Source organism: Lontra canadensis, unplaced genomic scaffold, assembly GCF_010015895.1.
Source record: "Lontra canadensis isolate GAN:19392208 unplaced genomic scaffold, GSC_riverotter_1.0 scaffold165, whole genome shotgun sequence".
Lineage (NCBI taxonomy): Eukaryota > Metazoa > Chordata > Mammalia > Carnivora > Mustelidae > Lontra > Lontra canadensis.
This window is the reverse complement of record NW_022631159.1, coordinates 2,043,838-2,063,500: the sequence shown is the minus strand read 5'-3', so window position 1 is coordinate 2,063,500 and position 19,663 is coordinate 2,043,838. Positions and strand designations below refer to the sequence as shown.

The 19,663-nt window shown below is 41.2% G+C and overlaps 1 protein-coding gene across 1 annotated transcript in view; it reads right to left on the bottom strand.

Annotated features, from left to right (window-relative positions):
- The window catches only part of GLDC (glycine decarboxylase), a 93,738-nt gene that overhangs the window by 16,224 nt on the left and 57,851 nt on the right, over positions 1-19,663 (bottom strand). Inside the window, exons 16-20 of the mRNA XM_032845503.1 lie at positions 13,220-13,295; positions 7,116-7,241; positions 5,334-5,483; positions 3,855-3,967; positions 2,319-2,460 (exon numbers count right to left, since the gene is read on the bottom strand). Coding sequence (XP_032701394.1) covers positions 2,319-2,460; positions 3,855-3,967; positions 5,334-5,483; positions 7,116-7,241; positions 13,220-13,295 — 607 coding nt within the window. The remainder of the gene's footprint in view (positions 1-2,318; positions 2,461-3,854; positions 3,968-5,333; positions 5,484-7,115; positions 7,242-13,219; positions 13,296-19,663) is intronic.

Sequence of the window (19,663 nt, the reverse complement as noted above, 5' to 3'; positions counted from 1 at the left end):
CTGTATGGTTTGTCTTACAGTTGTCCATACTCAGGGTCATGTATATGTTTAACAACAGCCAGAGTTGTTATTATCCTTTTCTGATAGTTTCTAAATCCCTGTGGTTACACAGGGTGAACATTATCACCAGCAAAGAGCTTAAAATCAAGATTGCACCAATTTTTATTGTTGACATTCTTTCCAGAATACCTCATGTATGATGGAGGCTTGGTATATATTAAATACATAATTAGTATCAAGCACATGAGAAAGCATCAAATAAAACAGTGACACCAATGTCCAAAGTAAGGAGAGGACATATCTTGCCAAGCTGGACAAAGAAGGGTTACCAGAGTATGAGTCAGAACTTGAGCGGAAATCTAAAAATGGGTGGAATTTGGAGAGGCAAAAAGAAAGGGGAAGGAGCTCCAGGTGATAAGAATGACAAAAACCAGGGCAGCGTGGAAGTGAAGGCACAGGGCTGCAGTCTGGGGGTTACTGTAGAGGTGGTGGGCTGTGACAATCCTCTTAGAAGATTCAAACCTTTGCTATGAAGAACTTGGATTTGGCTCAGCCAGTCAATGGCTCTCAACTCATGGGTCACCTGGAAAGTTTGATGACCCAAACTCTACCTCCCATATGCTGAATTTTATTCCCTCTGGGATGGGGCCTAGGCATGTGCATTTTGGGAAGAATGCCCTAAGGATTCTGTGTAGGCTAATAAGACTGAGCAGTAACAGCAAAAGGAAACCAGAAGATAATCTGGGCCATTAGGGGAATCCTGTGTACTACAGAGTGTCTAAGATGGACTGAAGCAGGGAAAGAAGGTAGTTCTGGAGCCCAGGCAATAGCCTGAAATAAAGAGAGGAGTCAAGGTCAGAGGGGTAGTTTAAAACCTATTTTATTTATTTCATTTATAACGGAGATTATAAATGTCTGGTATTCCTGGCATATGGCCAAACCAGACTTGGGACATTATTTTTTGTTATGTGGGAAATACTCTCTAACTCAAATATATCCATAATAAATAATCCAGGTTTATAGGATCTCAGGACCAAAAGGAACCTGAGAATAAGATTCTGTTTGTAAAGAAGCAGACCTTTACTATGATTGTTTTGTTGTTACTATTTGTAAAACAACTTGAATATCACTTTTAAAAGGAGGTTTTAGTCTCTGAGGTACAGAATTGTTGTTCCAGCTTCCCAGAAAGTTTTCATTAAGAATCATAAATGCTGCACTGTTTCAGAGTAACAGCCAGCCCCAAAGAGCCATTCAACATGACTTGCATAGCTGAGTTTTGGAGTCTTATTTCACTAGAAGCCACTCTTCCTTTAAGGAGGGAAGCCAGTTTGGGAATGCTGCTTAATTAGCTGCTGAACAAGTGTTCCTATCCAGTGCATAGCCTTGTCAGCCCAGGAGGTGGGCAGGCCCATTTGAACAAGAACTGTATAAAATAAACTCTGGCTCTACAGTTTTTTGGAGAAACACAAAGAAAGGAAAGCTGTTCTCTAACAAAGTCTAATTACCCCATAGAGTTATAGTTCCACAGGCTCTAAAGGGCAAAGAGCTTTGGAAAACTACCACATAAGCAAATTTCTGCTATTTTTTAGTCTTACCTTCAAAGTACCTAAGAAATATAAAGCAACATGAGATTTATTCTTAAAGATTTACCTCAGGATTTCAACCAAGTATAATAATTAGTACGTGCACTGTTTTTCACTTGCAAGAGGCTATACAAATCCTACAGGAAACTAAAATGACGTAGCCAGAACATCCATATGACTCATGGAACTTAACTTGGTCTGGAAAAACATATCTGGCATGTCTAGTTTCTGTGATGTTAAACCCACTATGAAAACCCAAAGGAAATAGCAATGTTAGAAGAGATGAAATAAAATTTATCTCATCTCTTTAAGAAGGTTTTTTCCACCTAAGTCAGCAATCTTCACTGAACCACATCTCAGATCATGGATTTCTTCTTCTTCTTTTTTTTTTTTTTTTTAAGATTTTATCTATTTATTTTTGGGGGGGGGAGGAGCAGAGGGAGAGACAATCTGTAGCAGACTCTGACTGAGTGCAGAGAGAGAGAGAGAGAGATGGGGGAGGGGCAGAGGGAGAGACAATCTGTAGCAGACTCTGAGGTGAGTGCAGAGCCCCATGTGGGACTCGATCTCATAACCACAAGATCATGACCTGAGCTGAAACCAAGAGTTGGACACTTAAGCAACTGAGCTACCCAGGCACCCCTGGATTTCTTCATTTTTAAGTCAAGGAGAAAGCCTTAGTTTCCCACCCACATATCACATCCCCCACCTGCCTAACACAGTCACAGGCCTTACCTTAATATAGGCCCACGAAATGGGCAAGATGGAACTGGAGCCCCAGGGGGCTGCACTAACAGTACCCACAGGTCGGTCATCCTCACTTGGCTTTACCGAGATGATGGGATGACTGGGCAGGAAAGGGGCAAGATGCTTCTTCCTGTTATTTTTAAACATAAATTCAGAAGATATAATGAACAGATCCAGACCAAACAAATAGGCAAGTTCTAAGCCCTCTCCAAAAGCTCTATTCCTAGTAGAGGAACTCAGAATGGAGAGGACCTGACACTTGCTAAGAAACAGATGTTCAGGAAGTATTCCTTCCTTCCTCCTCTTCATAAGCCATCAATGTCCCAGTGGCTCACCAGAGAACTATGGCAGATGACTTGGCAGATAGGCAGCCGTGAAATAGCTTGCAATGAACTCACCAGGATGTGGGGACCTCCCACCCCCATGCCCCACATTCTTCCCTGAGGCATCTAAGGGACAGAGAGTGCTGCTGAGAGAGAGCCCCATGGGCCTAAACATCAGAGGCCAGCACCGAACACCACTATCCCACCTCCCCACAGCTGAGGTACTGAGGTGACCCCACTAGTTACAAATAATAATAATCAAAAAGAAAAACAGGAAAAACCAAGAGGGCCAGGCTCCCAGCAACCTGAAGTCTGGGCCCTTTGGTCCATTTTTGGAAAACTGAAGAAACTCAGGAAATGGCTACTCAGCATCATTTTCACAAGATGATTCAACTTCACAGTGTAAAAAGTTATCAACAGCTACGAGACATTCCTTTAGTGTTATTCTGACCTCATCTAATTATTTCTAGTATTAAGGTCTGTTTCCTTCTGACTTCTCTCAGATGTAGTAAGAATCCAGCCTACAAAGTGTTTAACACTTTACATCCAACTCACTTCTTTCTTTTTCTTTCTTTGTTGAGAACATCTAATTTCTACTCTCTTAGCAAATGTCAAATATACAATACAGTGTTATCAATAGTAATCAACATGTTTTACATGTTACACATCTCATAACTTAAAGTTTATACCCTTTACCAACCTCTCCCTACCCATCCCCCTGCTCCCCAGCCCCTGACAAGCAATTTTTTCCTATGAGTTCTTTCTGTTATTGATAGATAATTCACTTTCAACATAACCATCAGCTGATTTCTTTTTTAAAAAGAATGAATAAAAAGAAAAGCTTCTTGGCAATCTATTAAAGTCTAAGGGACACTTACAGGTGCTAATATTCCAGTTCAGATACATAATACCTCATTAAACTCCCTATTCATTGCTCTGCTAATAAACAGCTCTGTCTACACATGACTAGGAGCTTAGTGTGGCCAATCGAGCATTGTGGTTAATAAAATCTACTTATGCTCCTCTTTGGACATCCCCTTAATCACCCTTCTCACTGCTTCTCTCCCAGCCCCTACAAGAACACTAGATATGAAGGTGTCCATGACACTTGAAGACCTTGATGAGAAGAACAGCAAATTTGGGGGCATTCTTTCATTTTTAGTCTCTAAAACCTTCCTGAAACAAGCAGCCCAGAACTCACACGCCGATGGGCCCCATGCCAGGGCCGCCTCCTCCATGGGGAATGCAGAAGGTCTTGTGAAGATTTAGGTGTGAGACATCAGACCCAAAATCTCCAGGACGACAGATTCCCACCTACCACAAAGGGAAAGAGCCAAAATCAAAAGTCAAGAGCTTGAAATGGTGCTCTGGAAAGGTGGCCATGCTATTTACTGCGGCCTCTCCCTTTAGAGGAAAAGGCAGGCAGAGCTGTTCACAGAAATTTTCTCAATACTGGCCAAGTTCTGCAGTCAAAACCTCACATCCCACAGGCAGCCTGGCTTATAGTTTCTATGGAAACAGCAACTGACCATTTAGCCTAATTTAGATTTTAAAATGCAGATTTGAATATACAGTCAATTCCTAATTTTCCACCACAAGAGGGAGGAGAGGAAGCACCCTAAGCAAAAGAGAGGGAAGTACCTCCTTGCTGCACAAAGAGATTACTTTCACCCTAGCAACGTTACCTCCCCCTGTCTGGTTGGCTTTGAGTATCATGTACTTTGGACACACCAGTGGAAGGGGATGGAAGGCCACCTGAGAGGATGCTGAGCCAAGGGGAAGGAAGGGAGGTCGACAGTTTTCCTGAGACCACCCTAACACCAACCACAACATTCAACAGGCCTTCCTGCCACTTTGGCATTAGGACTAATTTTCAATATGGCCAAAGAGCAAGCATGCATTAATGCTAGTGATGCAACAGACAGTCCCTGGACCACACTTACAGAAGCAATCAGACAAGTAAAGAAAAGCAGGAAGAATTTGAAATGGCTAAGTCAAACAAAGCAAAACCAAAAATGAACAAAAAACAAAACCAACCCACAATCACAACAACAAACAAAGACCAAGAAGTTAGGAAAACTCTGAAAGATCATGACATCCTCTGCTCCAATGCCCCTACAGCATTTGCTCAGGGGTGTATATTACACAGAACCCTATCCAACCCTCCCTCCCTCTCTCACTCTCACACACACACACACACACACACACACACACCCAGGTAAGTAATCAGGATTGGCCCTTCAGGAACAGAACTATTCAGCCACTTTACACTGAAAAAGTTGAAGCCAGATTAATGGCTTGTTCATTGGCAAGGGACATTGTGAGAGATCAACATCCAGAATGGCCAGAACTTGGGTCTGAACTCCCACAGGCAGGGAGTCAAGTGACCTTCTTACCAGTAGCACCCTGAGAGAGATCCCGACTTCTGAGGAACTAAGGACATTCAGTTCATTCCCTGTATCCTGTTGCTCTCTTTATCTCCTCCCCAACCCCCACTATCACCTCCTTCAAATCTAACCTCAGAGAAATTGAAGCACTTTGCTTGAAATTGGCAATAAACAAAGTCAACCACGGTTCTGAATTCAGTATCATGTTTTGAGACAATAGTCAAGAAGTCAGAGGAAAAAATCTCTTTCTGACTTAACCATTTTCCCAGGGAGTCCCTCTTTGTGTTGCCTACCTGTGCATTCATATTTGCCCCATCTAGATAGACCTGTCCTCCGTGTTGATGGATCAGGTCACACACGTCACCAATGTTCTCTTCAAATACTCCATTGGTGGATGGGTATGTAATCATGATTGCTGCCAGGTTCTCCTTGTGTTTATCCACCTGTGGGATAGAAAAGAGCAGAGGGAGACAAAGGAGGATATGTTTATTGGCCAAACCCTTTCTTTTTACTTTACAGAATTAGGAAAGATGAAATCTTGGACTTTCCATTTCTGGAATTTTCTCAAAGTAGCATGGCAATAACAATTCACAGCCATTAGTCTTTTCTTAAGTCATTCCAAAGAAATAACAAAACGCCTTTAGGTTAGGTCTCCAAGATCAAGACCTAAAAGACTATTAGAAAGATTTTGAGGGGGGGCGCCTGGGTGGCTTAGTTGGTTAAGCTCAGGTCATGATCCTGGAGTTCCGGGATTGAGTCCCACATCAGGGACTCGGCAGGGAGTCTGCTTCTCCCTCTGACCCTCCTTCTCATGCTCTCTCTCTCTCTCATTCTCTCTCTCTCTTATTCCCTCTCGCTCTCAAATAAATAAATATTAAAAAAAAAAGAAAGAAAAGAAAGATTTTTGGGTATTTTAGGCTCAACTCCCCAAGGTTTTCCTTGGTTTTAGTCATCTGAATAATTATTTCAGATCTTTTTGGCTCCAGACATGTCTGTTCTCACAGTTAATCTCTCTCTGCTCATCTTGCCATATCCACCCCTATTCCATTTCCCTCTCATTCTGTTGAAATTAGAATTCCCATAAGAAGTGTTCTGCTCTGATAAAAAGAAATCTCCCTCACATTTCCTTTTCACAGAAAGCAAACATATATAAAAAGCACATTCCTGTTGTTCTGGCCAGTGAGTCAGAGTGCGCTTATGTGGAAATGAAAAAAAAAAATTTTTTTTAAAGGTCATATCCTATATTGGGGAAACTTAGTAATTACAACTACCCCAAAATATCTGTTGGTATAAACTTTGTGGGGCTCTGGAAGGGGGGATGGATGGGAGAGACAAGCAGTGCTGTATGTTTTCAGCTTCCTTTGAAGGCAGTTACATGAAGTTCTCAATCTCCATGCCTAGTAATCCTGACAAAATCACATTGCTATTCAACTGATTTCCTTCCCTCTTAAAGATGCAGCCTCCAGTCCACCAGTGGAAAGCAGATACAGTTGCTAGGCAACCTCTTCCTGGAGGTTGGGAGGTTGGGAGTGGGGGTTGATGTTGCAGGAAGGAGATGGAATGCTGCCCGAATTTCAGCAGGTAATGGCTGGGACAGTCACACACATTTGCAAAATCTACATTTATGTTTTAATTTCCAACGCAAAGATTGAGAATAAACTGTGACCGCTAGTTTGATTATTAATGGGGAAAACGGGGGAAGGTTGGGCAGGAAGGAGGAGGCAGGCAGGCCCTGCAAGGAGTCACCTTACTATGACCATGAATAATTCATTCAGTTTCTTACATATGCATTAAGAGGATGGGATTTCAGTTTAAAGGACCTTCTCCCGGTTAGTGAAGGAAGATGTAAACTGTGTTCAGTTTTATTATGGACCAAAAATGTGACTGTTGCTTTTTATTTTTCTAATGGAGATGGTTAGGTTTTCTGATTTTACACCATTTACCCAGAGGAGGAACTGCACTCTTTTAATTAGAATGCAAAGAAAGATAACATTGATATAAACCATCCAGTCCCTTCTCCCCACCACCTCTTCCCAACCCAGACCTCGCCCATCTGTTTAGTGGAAGACGGGTACCATGGCCTTGAGGTGAGCTGTGTCAATATTCCCGTATTTATCCACCTCCACAGGCTGAATCTTCATGCCTGCCATGTGAGCACTTGCGGGATTGGTCCCATGTGCTGATTTTGGAATAAGGCAAACCTTAGGAATGAAAAGGAAGGACAAAAAAATCATCACCAGGCTACTCATGGCAGAAAAGTCCTACAGATGCTTGAAATACAGATTAAATTGGCACCACATGCTTTATTTAAACTGGTCACTACTGCCTTAAAATCTGCTATGATTTCAGTATTATTGTAGTGTAAAACAATGTCCGAAAGAGAAGTCTGCCTTTGAATCCACAAATATTGCACTTTAAAGACTCGTGTACTCTCCTCCCTTATCTCAGCATAGCAAAAACCAGACCCAGGCTTACTGTGACCTTGTCACAGTTATAACATGTAGAAAGAAGGCATCTTATAAGAACATGAGGTTGGAAGTTAAACCCTAGGACCCAAGTGCCCAAATCACAGCTTCAGTGCTCAGCATGGCTTTGCTGAGATCCAGGAGAGATGACAATGGCAGAGGTAATTCCAAGGTCTTCCAGTGCTGATACATCAGTTATGTCAGCATTTACTGGATGCTTAATCTGTGCAATGAATTGTTAGTTGTCACACAAATCATAAGGTGAGAATGAAAGCATGCCATGCGTTCATGGAAAATGCTAGCAAATGTATAAACAGGGGCCACAGGAACTCAGAATAAGGGGGTGTCACTTCAAGCAGAAGAGGGAAAGGGAAAGGGTTTCCAGAGCTAGAGCCCAAGCTAGCCTTTAAAGATGAGCTGAATTCTTACAGAAGGTGGATGGTGGGTACAATTTTAGAATTCCCAGATTTAAATCATTTTCATTTCCTCCTACAAATCACATGGTCACAAGCAAACACATATCCTTGGGTAGATGTGATGACGCTGCACTACAGGAAAGTGCATCAAGGAGTTTTTCCCAATGGAAAGCAGCAGGAGAAGTAATGATCACCCTGAAAATAATCCTCCTGTTTCTAAATCCCAGAACCACCACTGCAACCCCTTGAAGAGAAATGGATGGGCATTACGGAAACGGGCTTATGAAGGGGAAACTTGGCTTACAGCAGTTTCCTCAAAAACATCAAGGCTGTCTACTGAAGAAAAATATGCATACACAAAGGCAAACTGTCACTTTTCTGTTGACAGAACATTTGTGCCTCTTTTGAATGGTTTACTGGTCTCATGCTGATTATGCAGGGTGTCCTCAAATCCTTTTTCTAGTTTAAATGATTCCCTACTGTATTGACTTTCTTTAATTTCTCAACCAAAGTCACTTGTCCATTCCTATGAAGTATTTTTATTCTATCACAGAATCTTTGGATAAAAGGACACCTTCTGGGCAGAACATTGATCAAGAAGGAAAAGGCAAATATGAAAAATTAATATAGTCAACTTATTCAAGTTAAAAATTGTTGAATGAATATAAAATATTGGTTAACGGCCTAAATTAAGAATTTGTACCAGCAAAGTTCTGCTGAAAAAAAAAAAATTTCAAGGTAAAAATGTCAACTGTCCTGTGGTAAGCTGAATAATGGATCCCCTAAAATGTCCAGACCTGATCCCCAGAAACTGTGGATGTTATCTCAGGGCAAAATGGACTGTGTGACTGATTAAATCAAGTTCTTCAGAGGAGAAATTCTGGATCTTGAAATCTGGGTTATCAGTTGGGCCCTAATATATATTCCACAGTATTCTTAGCAGAGGGAAACAGAGGGAGGTTTGACTATGAAGTAAGTAGAAAATTTCATGAATGAATGGGAGGATGGAGAGATGGCAAGAAGGAGCCCCAAGCCAAGGAATGCAGGAGGCCTCCAAAGAGGCAAAGAAACAGATTCTCTCCTAAATCCTCCAGAAGGAGGTAGCCTTGCCAACACCTTGACTTCAGCCGAGGGAATCCAATTTTAGTCTCCTAGACTCCGTAAGTGAGAAAATAATTTTTTGTTTTTTCAAGTCACTAAGTTTATGAGGATTTGTTACAGCCGCCACAGGAAACTAATACATATCCTGACATAAGGCAGTATAAAGAAAAAAGTCTCAGCAGTTTTGTCAATGATCATTTATATGTTGCTGTTATATATTTCTGGTTTTCTATGTGGAAATAGGAAACTTTATTTAATAATTTGGGGGGGGAATTTTTAATGGTAATTTTCTCTCACTTTAAAATTATGGGGTCACAAGGAACATAGGAATAATAGGACCCAGATTTGATGCTTTAGTTTATATAAAACATTCCTCTTTGGTGCATTCATGCCCATTTAGGTGGATGCTATGTTTTTCCAACTCCCCAATGTACCTGGGATAGACCCAACCTAGAGCTCATCCTCTAACACTTGCTGAATGAGTGAGGGATTAAGGAGCAGTGTTCCTTTGTAAGGGAAATAAATTTCTTATCACTAATAAAATCTAACAACCAAAGTCTACTATTTCATATCAGGCAGTTGGGAAGCGAAAATACTCCCATATACATTTGCGGGTCGGGAGTGGTTTTTGGTGTTTTCTAGGGGTTAATGTTTTCCCTTTGTATAAGAATCTCATCTCTGATCAGCAAATCTAAGTTAATATTTGACTAGCAAGTTGAATTATTAATTATAAAGGGCTTTGGAGAGTGCTTGGTAAGTATTTGTTAAATAAATTTATATTCCCCCAAATTAAACTGGTAAATCAGGAACTTGGTTGTTGCATTTTAGGAACCTCTGAAATTTAACCTAAGAGCAAATGTGAAAATAACTACCCAACAGCTTGAAGTAAGAGAACCATCAGGAACCTGGGAGGTTCTGAGGCACATGATTTCCCCACACTCCTTTTCAAAAAAGAAGGATATATTTTACTGGATTCCATTAGAGTCTATTGTGCAGTAGCAGCTGCCTTGGATTTCTCTGATGTGGAAAAATCCTTGATTATTTGAGCAATAAGTCATTTTCTTCTTTTCCAACTGAAAACATTGGCTTTAATTAAAATCTTTAATCTAGAAAGGATGCTAACATTTCCAAACTTAAGAATTCTGTATTTCTTTTTTTTTTTTTAAAGATTTTATTTATTTATTTGACAGACAGAGATCACAAGGAGGCAGAGAGGCAGGCGGAGAGAGAGGGGGAAGCAGGCTCTCCACTGAGCAGAGAGCCCGATGTGGGGCTCGATCCCAGGACCCTGAGATCATGACCCGAGCCGAAGGCAGAGGCCTAACCCACTGAGCCACCCAGGCGCCCCAGAATTCTGTATTTCTATAAGCTCTGAGTGGCCTTCCCTGCCTCTCCCGCCCAGAGCCCTCCCCGAACTGCTGCACCTAGCTCCCCTCTGTCCTTCCGAATGGAACAAGGACACATGGTGATCACAGTGTAGACAATGGTGAGAGAACAAATGTCACACACAGGGGACAGAGAGAGAAGGAAGGACTGAAAAACACATAGAGGGGAAAGGCACAAGAAAGAAATCTATGAGTCCAAGATCTCTGCCCAGGTGCAATCAAAAGTTCTTTTATCCTTTCTCCTTGACTTTTCTGGTTTGGTCCCCAACTCCTGAACGTTCACAGATACTTCCTGGTGTCACACTGGAGAACTAGGAAACAATGAGGGGTGGGAAGCATCACGGAGTAGACAGAAAGTGTATGTTAGTTGGCTCTTAGTTATTAGAAGGCAGGCTCATTGCTTGCCTTCCATAAGCACCAGAGTGTAGATCTCCGAGGCCTCTCTATAAAGCCTCTGGGAAGGAGGGGGGTGAGACAAAGGAGGCAGTGTGGTCACATTGGATGAATGGATCCCTTCCCAGGATTCCCAGATACCTTGTGGCTGAAAAGTATAACAAGGGGGAGTCCTAGTGGCTATCAGTCTGGGGAAGCCACAGAGGAAAAACAGATGGGGGACTTTTAATGTCAGTCACATGGCATCCTTTCCCTGAACAACAGGAGCTTCGGTATTTCCTTTATGATGCTAAAGAATAATAGTAGTTCTAAACTAACCCTTGCTTAGAAAATTAAAGAATTCAGGGTGCCCAGGTGGCTCAGTAGGTTAAGCGTTTGCCTTCCCAGGGTCTTGGATTGAGTCCTGCATCAGGCTCCCCGCTTCTCCCTCTCCCGCTCCCCCTGATTATGCTCTCTCTCTCCCTGTCAAATAAGTAAAATCTTTTTTAAAAAAAGAAAGAATAAAAAAAGAAAATGAAAGAATTCAAAACCACTAGAGAACCCAAGCGAAAAAAACCAAACTAGTTTATTAGGGACTATGTCTATCTGAGTTATGACTTGATGTAACTCTGGACTGGTACACACAGTACCTTGTATATGACCAGTATTGAATCATTACTCAATTAATGAATGTCCTCTTTTTCAAAATTCTTTGAAAATCAGTTCTACTTACTGCCCAACTAGGATAAAGGCCTGGGGAAACACACCGGTGGAATCAGGATAAATAAACAGAAGGAGGAAGAAAATGTTCTTTCTTCCCTCCTTTTTTGAAAGAGAGGTGAAACGCTTTTTAGATCCGTCATTGCAAAATACAGGCAACTAGCCATGAATAATCTAGTTTTAATAAAAACAGAAATGGGCTGAGATTGGGCCACTATCTACGGTATCCCACTTACTTGGGCAGCCAGAACAAGCCTGGCACCCTTTTCTCTAACTCTCCCGAGATGGGCAGTCACTTTTGTCCTGCTCCCAACCCCTACCCACTGCTCCCTCTAAGAGGGAGCTCAGTCTACAGCTCATATGGACAGCCCATGTCTACAACTCAGTGGAAGTTCTACCTTAGTGCTGGTTATCACCAAAATGAAGACCTCCCTAAAACACAGTCCCTTTCACCACACTTGGAAGCAAAGTTCAGATAACTGCTACAAGCACTGCCTCTGGGCATTAGTGGAGTCCAGTCAATCCCACTAGCACCTCTACCAGTCCCTATACAGGCTCCAAGAGCAATCTGGACCCTAGAGACTAGACTCTCATACTCAAAGCAAAAATTGAAGCAGAACCATGAATTCTGCTCCATGTCTTCTTCTGCTGCTCAGAGATGACAATTCTCAATAGGGAATTTACTTTTTCAGTAAATATTTAATTAAAAATTTATTTATGGGTGCCTGGGTGGGTTGGTCAGTTAAATTTCGGCTCAGGCCATGATCTTGGGGTCATGGGATCGAGTTCCACATTGGGTTCCATGCTGGACATGGAACCTGTTCAGGATTCTCTCTCTCCCTCTCTCCGTACTTTTTTAAGCAATGTCTACAACCAACGTGGGGCTCGAACTCACAACTCTTGAGATTAAGAGTCACATGCTCCAGGGCACCTGGGTGGGGGTGGCTCAGTCAGTTAAGAATTTGCCTTTGGCTCGGGTCATGGTCCCAGGGTCCTGGGATTGAGCCCTGCATTGGGCTCCCTGCTCAGCAGGAAGTCTTCTTCTCCCTCTCCCACTCCCTCCTGCTTGTGCTCCCCTCTGTCTCTGTCAAATAAATAAATAAAAACCTTAAAAAAAAAAAAAAAGTCACATGATCCATCATCTGAGCCAGCCAGGCACCCCTTGATAAAAATTTTTTGAGCATACAGAAAGCAGAATTGTGCCTAGTCACAGTAGGAGTTACAGAACAATTAAAGGTTGGTCTCTGCTCTTTGTCCGGGCCTAAGACCTGGAATTGTAACATTCCTGCCTTTTCCTTCTTTTGCTTCCAGGAGAGTTAGAGAAAAGGGTGTCAGGCTTGTTCTGGCTACCCAAGTAAGTGGGGTACAGTAGGTGGTGGCCCAATCTCAGTCCATTTCTGGTTTTATTAAAATGAGAAGATTGTTTATGACTAGCTAGTTGCCTGTATTTTGCAATGAAGAATCTAAAAACTGGCTGACTTTTACACACTGGGTTTGAGCAAAAACTTTCATCTCCAAATGTTTTCCCTTAAAATGGTCCCGTGAAATGTCCTGGGGTAAGGACCGTAATGGCCAGTTCAAAGAAATCTGTTTCTTCATTGTATGTTCCCTAACTGCTTACAAGAAGGCTCAGAGGGAGTGTACTACAGAACAAAGAGGATGCTGAGAGTTGGACCCACTGCCACCCGATGGTAAGCAACCACCACTTGTCCATACTCACTGTCCTGTGTCCCTCTCCTTTCCCGTCGAAGTAAGCTCGGATAGTGGCCAGCCCAGCATACTCCCCCTGGGCTCCGCTGCAAAGATAAGAAGAGGGTCAGGGCTTTGGGCCTCTTTGCTTTCATTTACTCATTCAATATTCACTGGGCATGGGCGGCATGTTCACCAACATGTGACCTAAAGACATTACCCTACACCACTGAAAGCTCACCGAGGATTGCTGCACCAATCTAAAGTTCTTGAACAACCACAGAACGGCTCTTGGTCTTTGTACTAAAGCTTACCCACTGCTACTCAGAGATGGTCCTTTCGAGCCCTGCTTGGGACCATGCACCTAAGATTTCATTTATCACAGAAAATTTCAAAATTATACAAAAATAGAAGAATATAAGGAACTGCCACGTACCTATCACCCAGCTTTAACAATTCTCAGATACGGTCAATCTTTTTCCAACCATATCCCTCACTAACCCCCTCACTGAACTAGATTATTATTTAAGTAGGCTCCATGCCCAACACTGGGCTTGAACTCACAACCCTGAGATCAAGAGTTCCTTGCTCTATGGACTAAGCCAGCCAGGCACCATGAACCATGTTATTTTGAGGCAAAATTCAAGCATCATATCATTTTATCAATTCAAATTTCACTATTTATCTTTCAAAGATAACAACTGTTTTTTAAAATATAGTTACAGGGGCATCTGGGTAGCGCAGTCAGTTGGGCATCCAACTCTTGGTTTCAGCTCAGGTCTCATCTCAGGGTTGTGAGAGCAAACCTGCCACTGGGCTTCATGCTCAGCATAGAGTTTGCTTGGGTTTCTCTCTCCCTCTCGTTCTGTCTCTCCCCTCCACGTGCGTGCTCTCTCTCTCTCTCTCTCTCTCACTTTCTCTCTAAAATAAAGAAGGGCATGTGATGTAATGAGCACTGGGTATTATATAAGACAGATAAATTACTGACCTCTACCTCTGAAACTAGTAATATACTATATGTTAATTAATTGAATTTAAATAAAAACATTAAAATAATAGGGTGGCTGGGTCAGTCAGTTAAGTGTCTGCCTTCAGTTCAAGTCATTGATCCCAGCGTCCTGGGATCCAGCCCTGCATCAGGCTTCCTGCTCAGTAGAGAGCCTGCTTCTTCCTCTCCCTCTGCCTGCCACTCTCCCTGCTTATGTGCTCATTCTCTCTTTCTCTCTCTCTCTCTCTGTCAAATAAATAAAATCTTTAAAAAATAAAAATAAATTAAAAATAAAAATAAAATAAAATCTCCAAAAGTATTATACCTAAAACCACAATTTCTCAATACCACCACATTTTTAGTCAGTGATCAGATTACCCCAAAGGAACTATGCACTTTGAATGTGTCAACATTCCCTTTAGTCTCTTGGGTGAGCTTTCCCAGACCCCACATCCATGAGGTTGCTAGGCCAGCCATACCCAACTAAGCAGTCCTGGAAGGCACTACTTTCAGAGCACACTTAATGACTAACAGTCCAGTGAGTGATGCTGACTCAATCATAAACTGTTACTTAATGTTCTCAGTAATCTCTGCAGGAAAGAAAGGGAAGTGAGTAATAGGTTTTTAAATCCCATTCAAATGCATATTTCCTCTATTTCGCAAAATTATACCATTCTTTAACTCTGTAGAAAGCCCAGTGGTTTTGGCATTCATCCTTTCTAATCACCCCACAATATTGAGATCATACTCTAAAAGCACAAGGCTTAAGGACAAACTAGATTAACTTTTATTTATAAACCAAAAGCTAAAATTTTGAGTACTGGAATATTTTTCAAGAGAACACAAGGATCGAACTAGTTGGATTTGAAATGTTTGCAAACTATTGTGGAACACTGATCATCTGGTGTCAGGAGACAGAAGAATTGAGGACTTAGGGGAGGACATAGAACAGGGAAGCATCTGGGGTGAAAGGCTTGGAGTGTGGCTGGAGAAAGAGAAGGGAAGTGGTGATTTGCAGAGCAATAAAATTGAGGAGATGAGCTAAGTAAAAGTAATAAGTATAAACTATTCCATTAACCAAGCATGTCCTAGTTATCAGGCAGAGTGCACAAAGGAAGCACTGGGAAATGGTAGCCCTTGTGGTGGTTGCCACCAAGCATTTTTCATCATCTTATTTAATTGTCCCAATACTCCCATGAAGTAGGTACCATTGCTCCTATTTTGCATGAAAAGAAACTGAGGTCTGAGTATTACATGCCCAATGGCCCACAGTGGCAGATTTTACACTTCATACCACTTGGCCTCTCAAGGAGGCTCATGATTCCCAGGTAAGCTGTGCTACTTCTCTGAGTATGCTGTGCTTCCCAAAGGAGTCAGAGTTATGGTTTTCCTTCACAGAACCCTTGTCTGAGTGATAGAATGAGGAGGTTTAACTACACATAAAAGAAGACCTGTCCCTATAAGACTGGGGCACCCAGCTCCTCATTGCTTAGTTTTAATAAAAACTCTGCTCTGCTTGCTTCTAGGGAGGGAGGCAGACGCCAGTTTCCCACTTTCCTGGCTTTGGAAAAATAGTTGTAGTTCACACGATGTTTTTATTTTGGGAGCAGAAAAATGAACATGCTTCAGCAAACCACCCACACTCCTAGTTACTTAGCCTCTCTGTGCCTTTGTATTCTCATCTTTAAAATAGGGATAATAAATTGCACCCATATGCACTCAGAGTATTTTGCTCACTCTTCTGTTAATACAATCCTATACATGTACTGTACATTGAAAATGGTTATAGAGCTCACATTTACTTTGTGCACCTGTCTTGTCTCAGAGTGTAAGCTTTGAGAGTAGGATCTGGGTCTCAGAATACATAGAACAGTACTCTGCATGGAGCAGCTCTGCAATAAATGCTGAATAAATTTGTTCAAAATTGAGTTCCCATCTCCAGCCCAGGCAATCAACACTGTCATCCTTTCTTCCATGGAAAGGGGCCTCAACAAATGGCCATGTGTTTTTCTCACAACTTCTGTTCATCTTGTTTTGTTGGAGAGCCAAAGTATTCAGACCAAGAATGAAAGAGACTGGAACTATGAGCTGGCAATCCAAGAGAAAGGAAATATGCCAAAGACTTCATCATAAATGCTGGATGCAGGGGCACCTGAGTGGCTCAGTGGGTTGAAGCCTCTGCCTTCGGCTCAGGTCATGGTCCCGGAGTCCTGGGATCGAGCCCCGCATCGGGCTCTCTGCTCAGTGGTGAGCCTGCTTCCTCCTCTCTCTCTGCCTGCCTCTCTGCCTACTTGTGATCTCTCTCTCTGTCGAATGAATAGGTAAAATCTTAAAACAAAAAAAAAAAAGCTGGATGCAGCAACTCAAAAAGTGCAAAATATATGTTCTAAAGGCCACATAAACCTTATTACTGCGGTTCTATTAAAGTAAGGGGAATTAAAAAAAAGAAGAAGAAGAAAAATAAAAGTAAGGGGAATTATTAGTGCCACCTGTTGGTGGAAAAGTATTATGAAAAATAACTGCTTGGCTCCATAACCCAGATTGAAAGTCTATCAGAAAACTACATGTGGAGTAGCAGCAAGGATAGTGGTTTTCTGACATCTTTTAAATTGGAAGTAGTTGGTGGCTTGGACCTGCAGAGCTGGCAACAGAAAGGAGGACAGCAGTGGGTGGGGAGCCTCGGACCCACAGATCACAGGCTTAAACTGTCTTAGAAAAGTGAGCCAAGTGAGCATAGGCTTAAACTGTCTTAGAAAATAAAGTCCTTCAGCCATGGCATTTATTCAGGCTGATGAAAGAACTGCTACATATTATACTGCTTAATACAGAATAAGTGAAACCTAGCAGATGACTTCCTGCAAAACCCAGACTCACTCTATAGACTAGAAGTCCCACAAGGAGAAAATAAGATGGAGTTGATTGAATTCCACAGTTTTTTAATGATTTAACATGGACTCTGTTAGTATCAGTGCAGCATCCTCTAGACAATTTCAGGCAGCTACTCAATGTGAATTTATCAAAAAGGGGAAGGGGGAGGGGGAACCTGAAGATGACATGACAGGGCCAAGGTGATAGTTCAGCTCTTTTGCCAAGACTAAACAAGAGCTTAAGGACACAATAAATGTCGAAGATTTTTATCACTTTACCTTTACCTTTGCTAAAAACCCTGGGCAAAAAGGTTGGAATTTAGAAATACTACAGCTTAGTTATACCTGGAAGGTTTGCATTTTTAGATATTGGAACAAATTTTTATTGGACCCTTATACAAAATCAATCCCAAGGGAAAGTTAGAGACTTCTGCTAGATGTTAGAAATATGACAGCAAATGATCTGTCTATATATGATGAAGGAACGTGGTGTGCTCTTACAGACTGTGCAGAACATGCATGGCCAGTGGTCACAGGTGGAAAGCTGAGCACTTCCTAAGCATAGAACTAATGACGGATTAAGATTATGAATGAACTACATCCTGTAAAGAAGGAATTTTGGTCAGTTGCTGTGTATATTTATCACTGATTACAGAAGTAATCTTTGATGAGTCATGAAAAAAACTCCTCAATCTGCTTCAAGAATATGGTGGCTGACATTATAGACACCATAGAAATTCCTCAGGATTTCGCTGCTTTGGAATATTTAGAGACATCATTAAAGCTGCTATTTTTAAAGATTTTATTTATTTATTTGACAGACAGAGATCACAAGTAGGCAGAGAGGCAGGGAGAGAGAGAAAGAGGAGGATGCAGGTCCCTGCTCAGCAGAGGGGCTCAATCCCAGGACCCAGCCAAAGGCAGAGGCTTAACCCACTGAGCCACCCAGGTGCCCCTAAAGCTGCTATTTTTAAAAGAAATATTTCATGGTTTTTATATTTATACATAGAACACATTTTACAAGACTGCAGAACATGATAATTCACGATTTAAGGTGACCCCAGTAGTCACCAAAAGTCCTGCTGAATTCTACTGCAACTGTACTAAGAAAACAGTATTTGTGTTCTCTAGGATGATACTGTATTTATACTAATCAAAAGCAGCTAAAAATCTGCCCTCAAGAAAATGATCATGTTATAGATTCTACCATTTTAAAATCTGGTGTCAGTAATCTAAGATTCATACTTTTTTTGAATTATCAAGTACCTAGATTTACCAGATCTGTTCCTATCTTAATTTTCTCTAGATATTCTTACAGAAATGATTTTCTGTTTTTATCCCCATTATTATTTTTTGCACACTGATGGCCACATTTAGTGTGTGACTTAAGAGAAGTTCTCTTTTATGCTGTTTATAAGTCAGTAGGCCTATTTTATTATATTTTATTTTAAGATTTATTTATTGGGACTTTTGGGTGGCTCAGTCAGGTAAGCATCTGCCTTCAGCTCAGGTCATGGTCCAGAATCCTGGGATTGAGTTATGCAATGGGCTTCCTGCTCAGAAGGGAGCCTGCTTCTCCCTCTGCTTGCAGCTCTCTCTGCTTGTGCTGTCTCAAATAAATAGATGAAATCTTTTTAAAAAGAAAAAAAAAATAAAGATTTATTTATTTATTTGAAAGAAAGAGAGAAAGTAGGAAGGGGCAGGGGAGAGAATCTCAAGCAGACTTCTCAGTGAGCACAGAGCCTGACATGGGGCTCAATCTCACGACCCTGTGATCATGAGTTAAGCTGAAACCAAAAGTTGGAGGCTTAACCATCTGAGCCACCCAGGCGCCCTGGACCCATTTTATTTTTAATAATATTTGAATTTCCTGATAAGTTTTTTTTGGTATTTTTTTAACTATTACATTTAAAAAGACATTCTTCATGAGAAATCATTCTCTGGTGATAAATTATACATTTAAATAAGAAGTGAATTGTTTCCCTTTATCTATAATATCTAACAACTAGCATCTAGCTCATTGTACGCATTGTAACATCTGGAAGCTAAAATATATATCATTATTTAAAAAATAAGATTTCTATAGATATAAACAAGTTTATTCAAAAATTTATATGCAAGGCAAAGTAACTAGAATAGCTACACTTTGGAAAAGAAGAAAGTGGGTGGAATCAGTCTATCTGATGCCAAGACTTATTATATACCTACAGGAATCAAGATTGTGTGTTACTGGGGGAGGAACAGACATGTAGATTAATGGATTAGAATACATAAACCAGAAATCAATTCACAAAAAATAAACCAAACTGATTTTTTTAAAAAGTTGCAAAAGCAATGCAGTGGAGGAACAGTAGCCTTTTCAATAAATAGTGCTAGAGCAGTTAGACACATGTAGGTCAACCTAAGACTTTTACCCTTACACAAAAATCATCTCAAAGTGGATCATGGATTTACATGTAAAATACAAAGCTATAAAACTTTTAGAAATAAATGGAAAAAATCTTTGGGATCTAGGACTAAACAAAGAGTTCTCAGACTTGAAACCAAAAGCACAATTCACAAAAGGAAAATTGATAAATTACACTTCACCGTAATTACTTTAGCTCTGCAAAAGACCCTG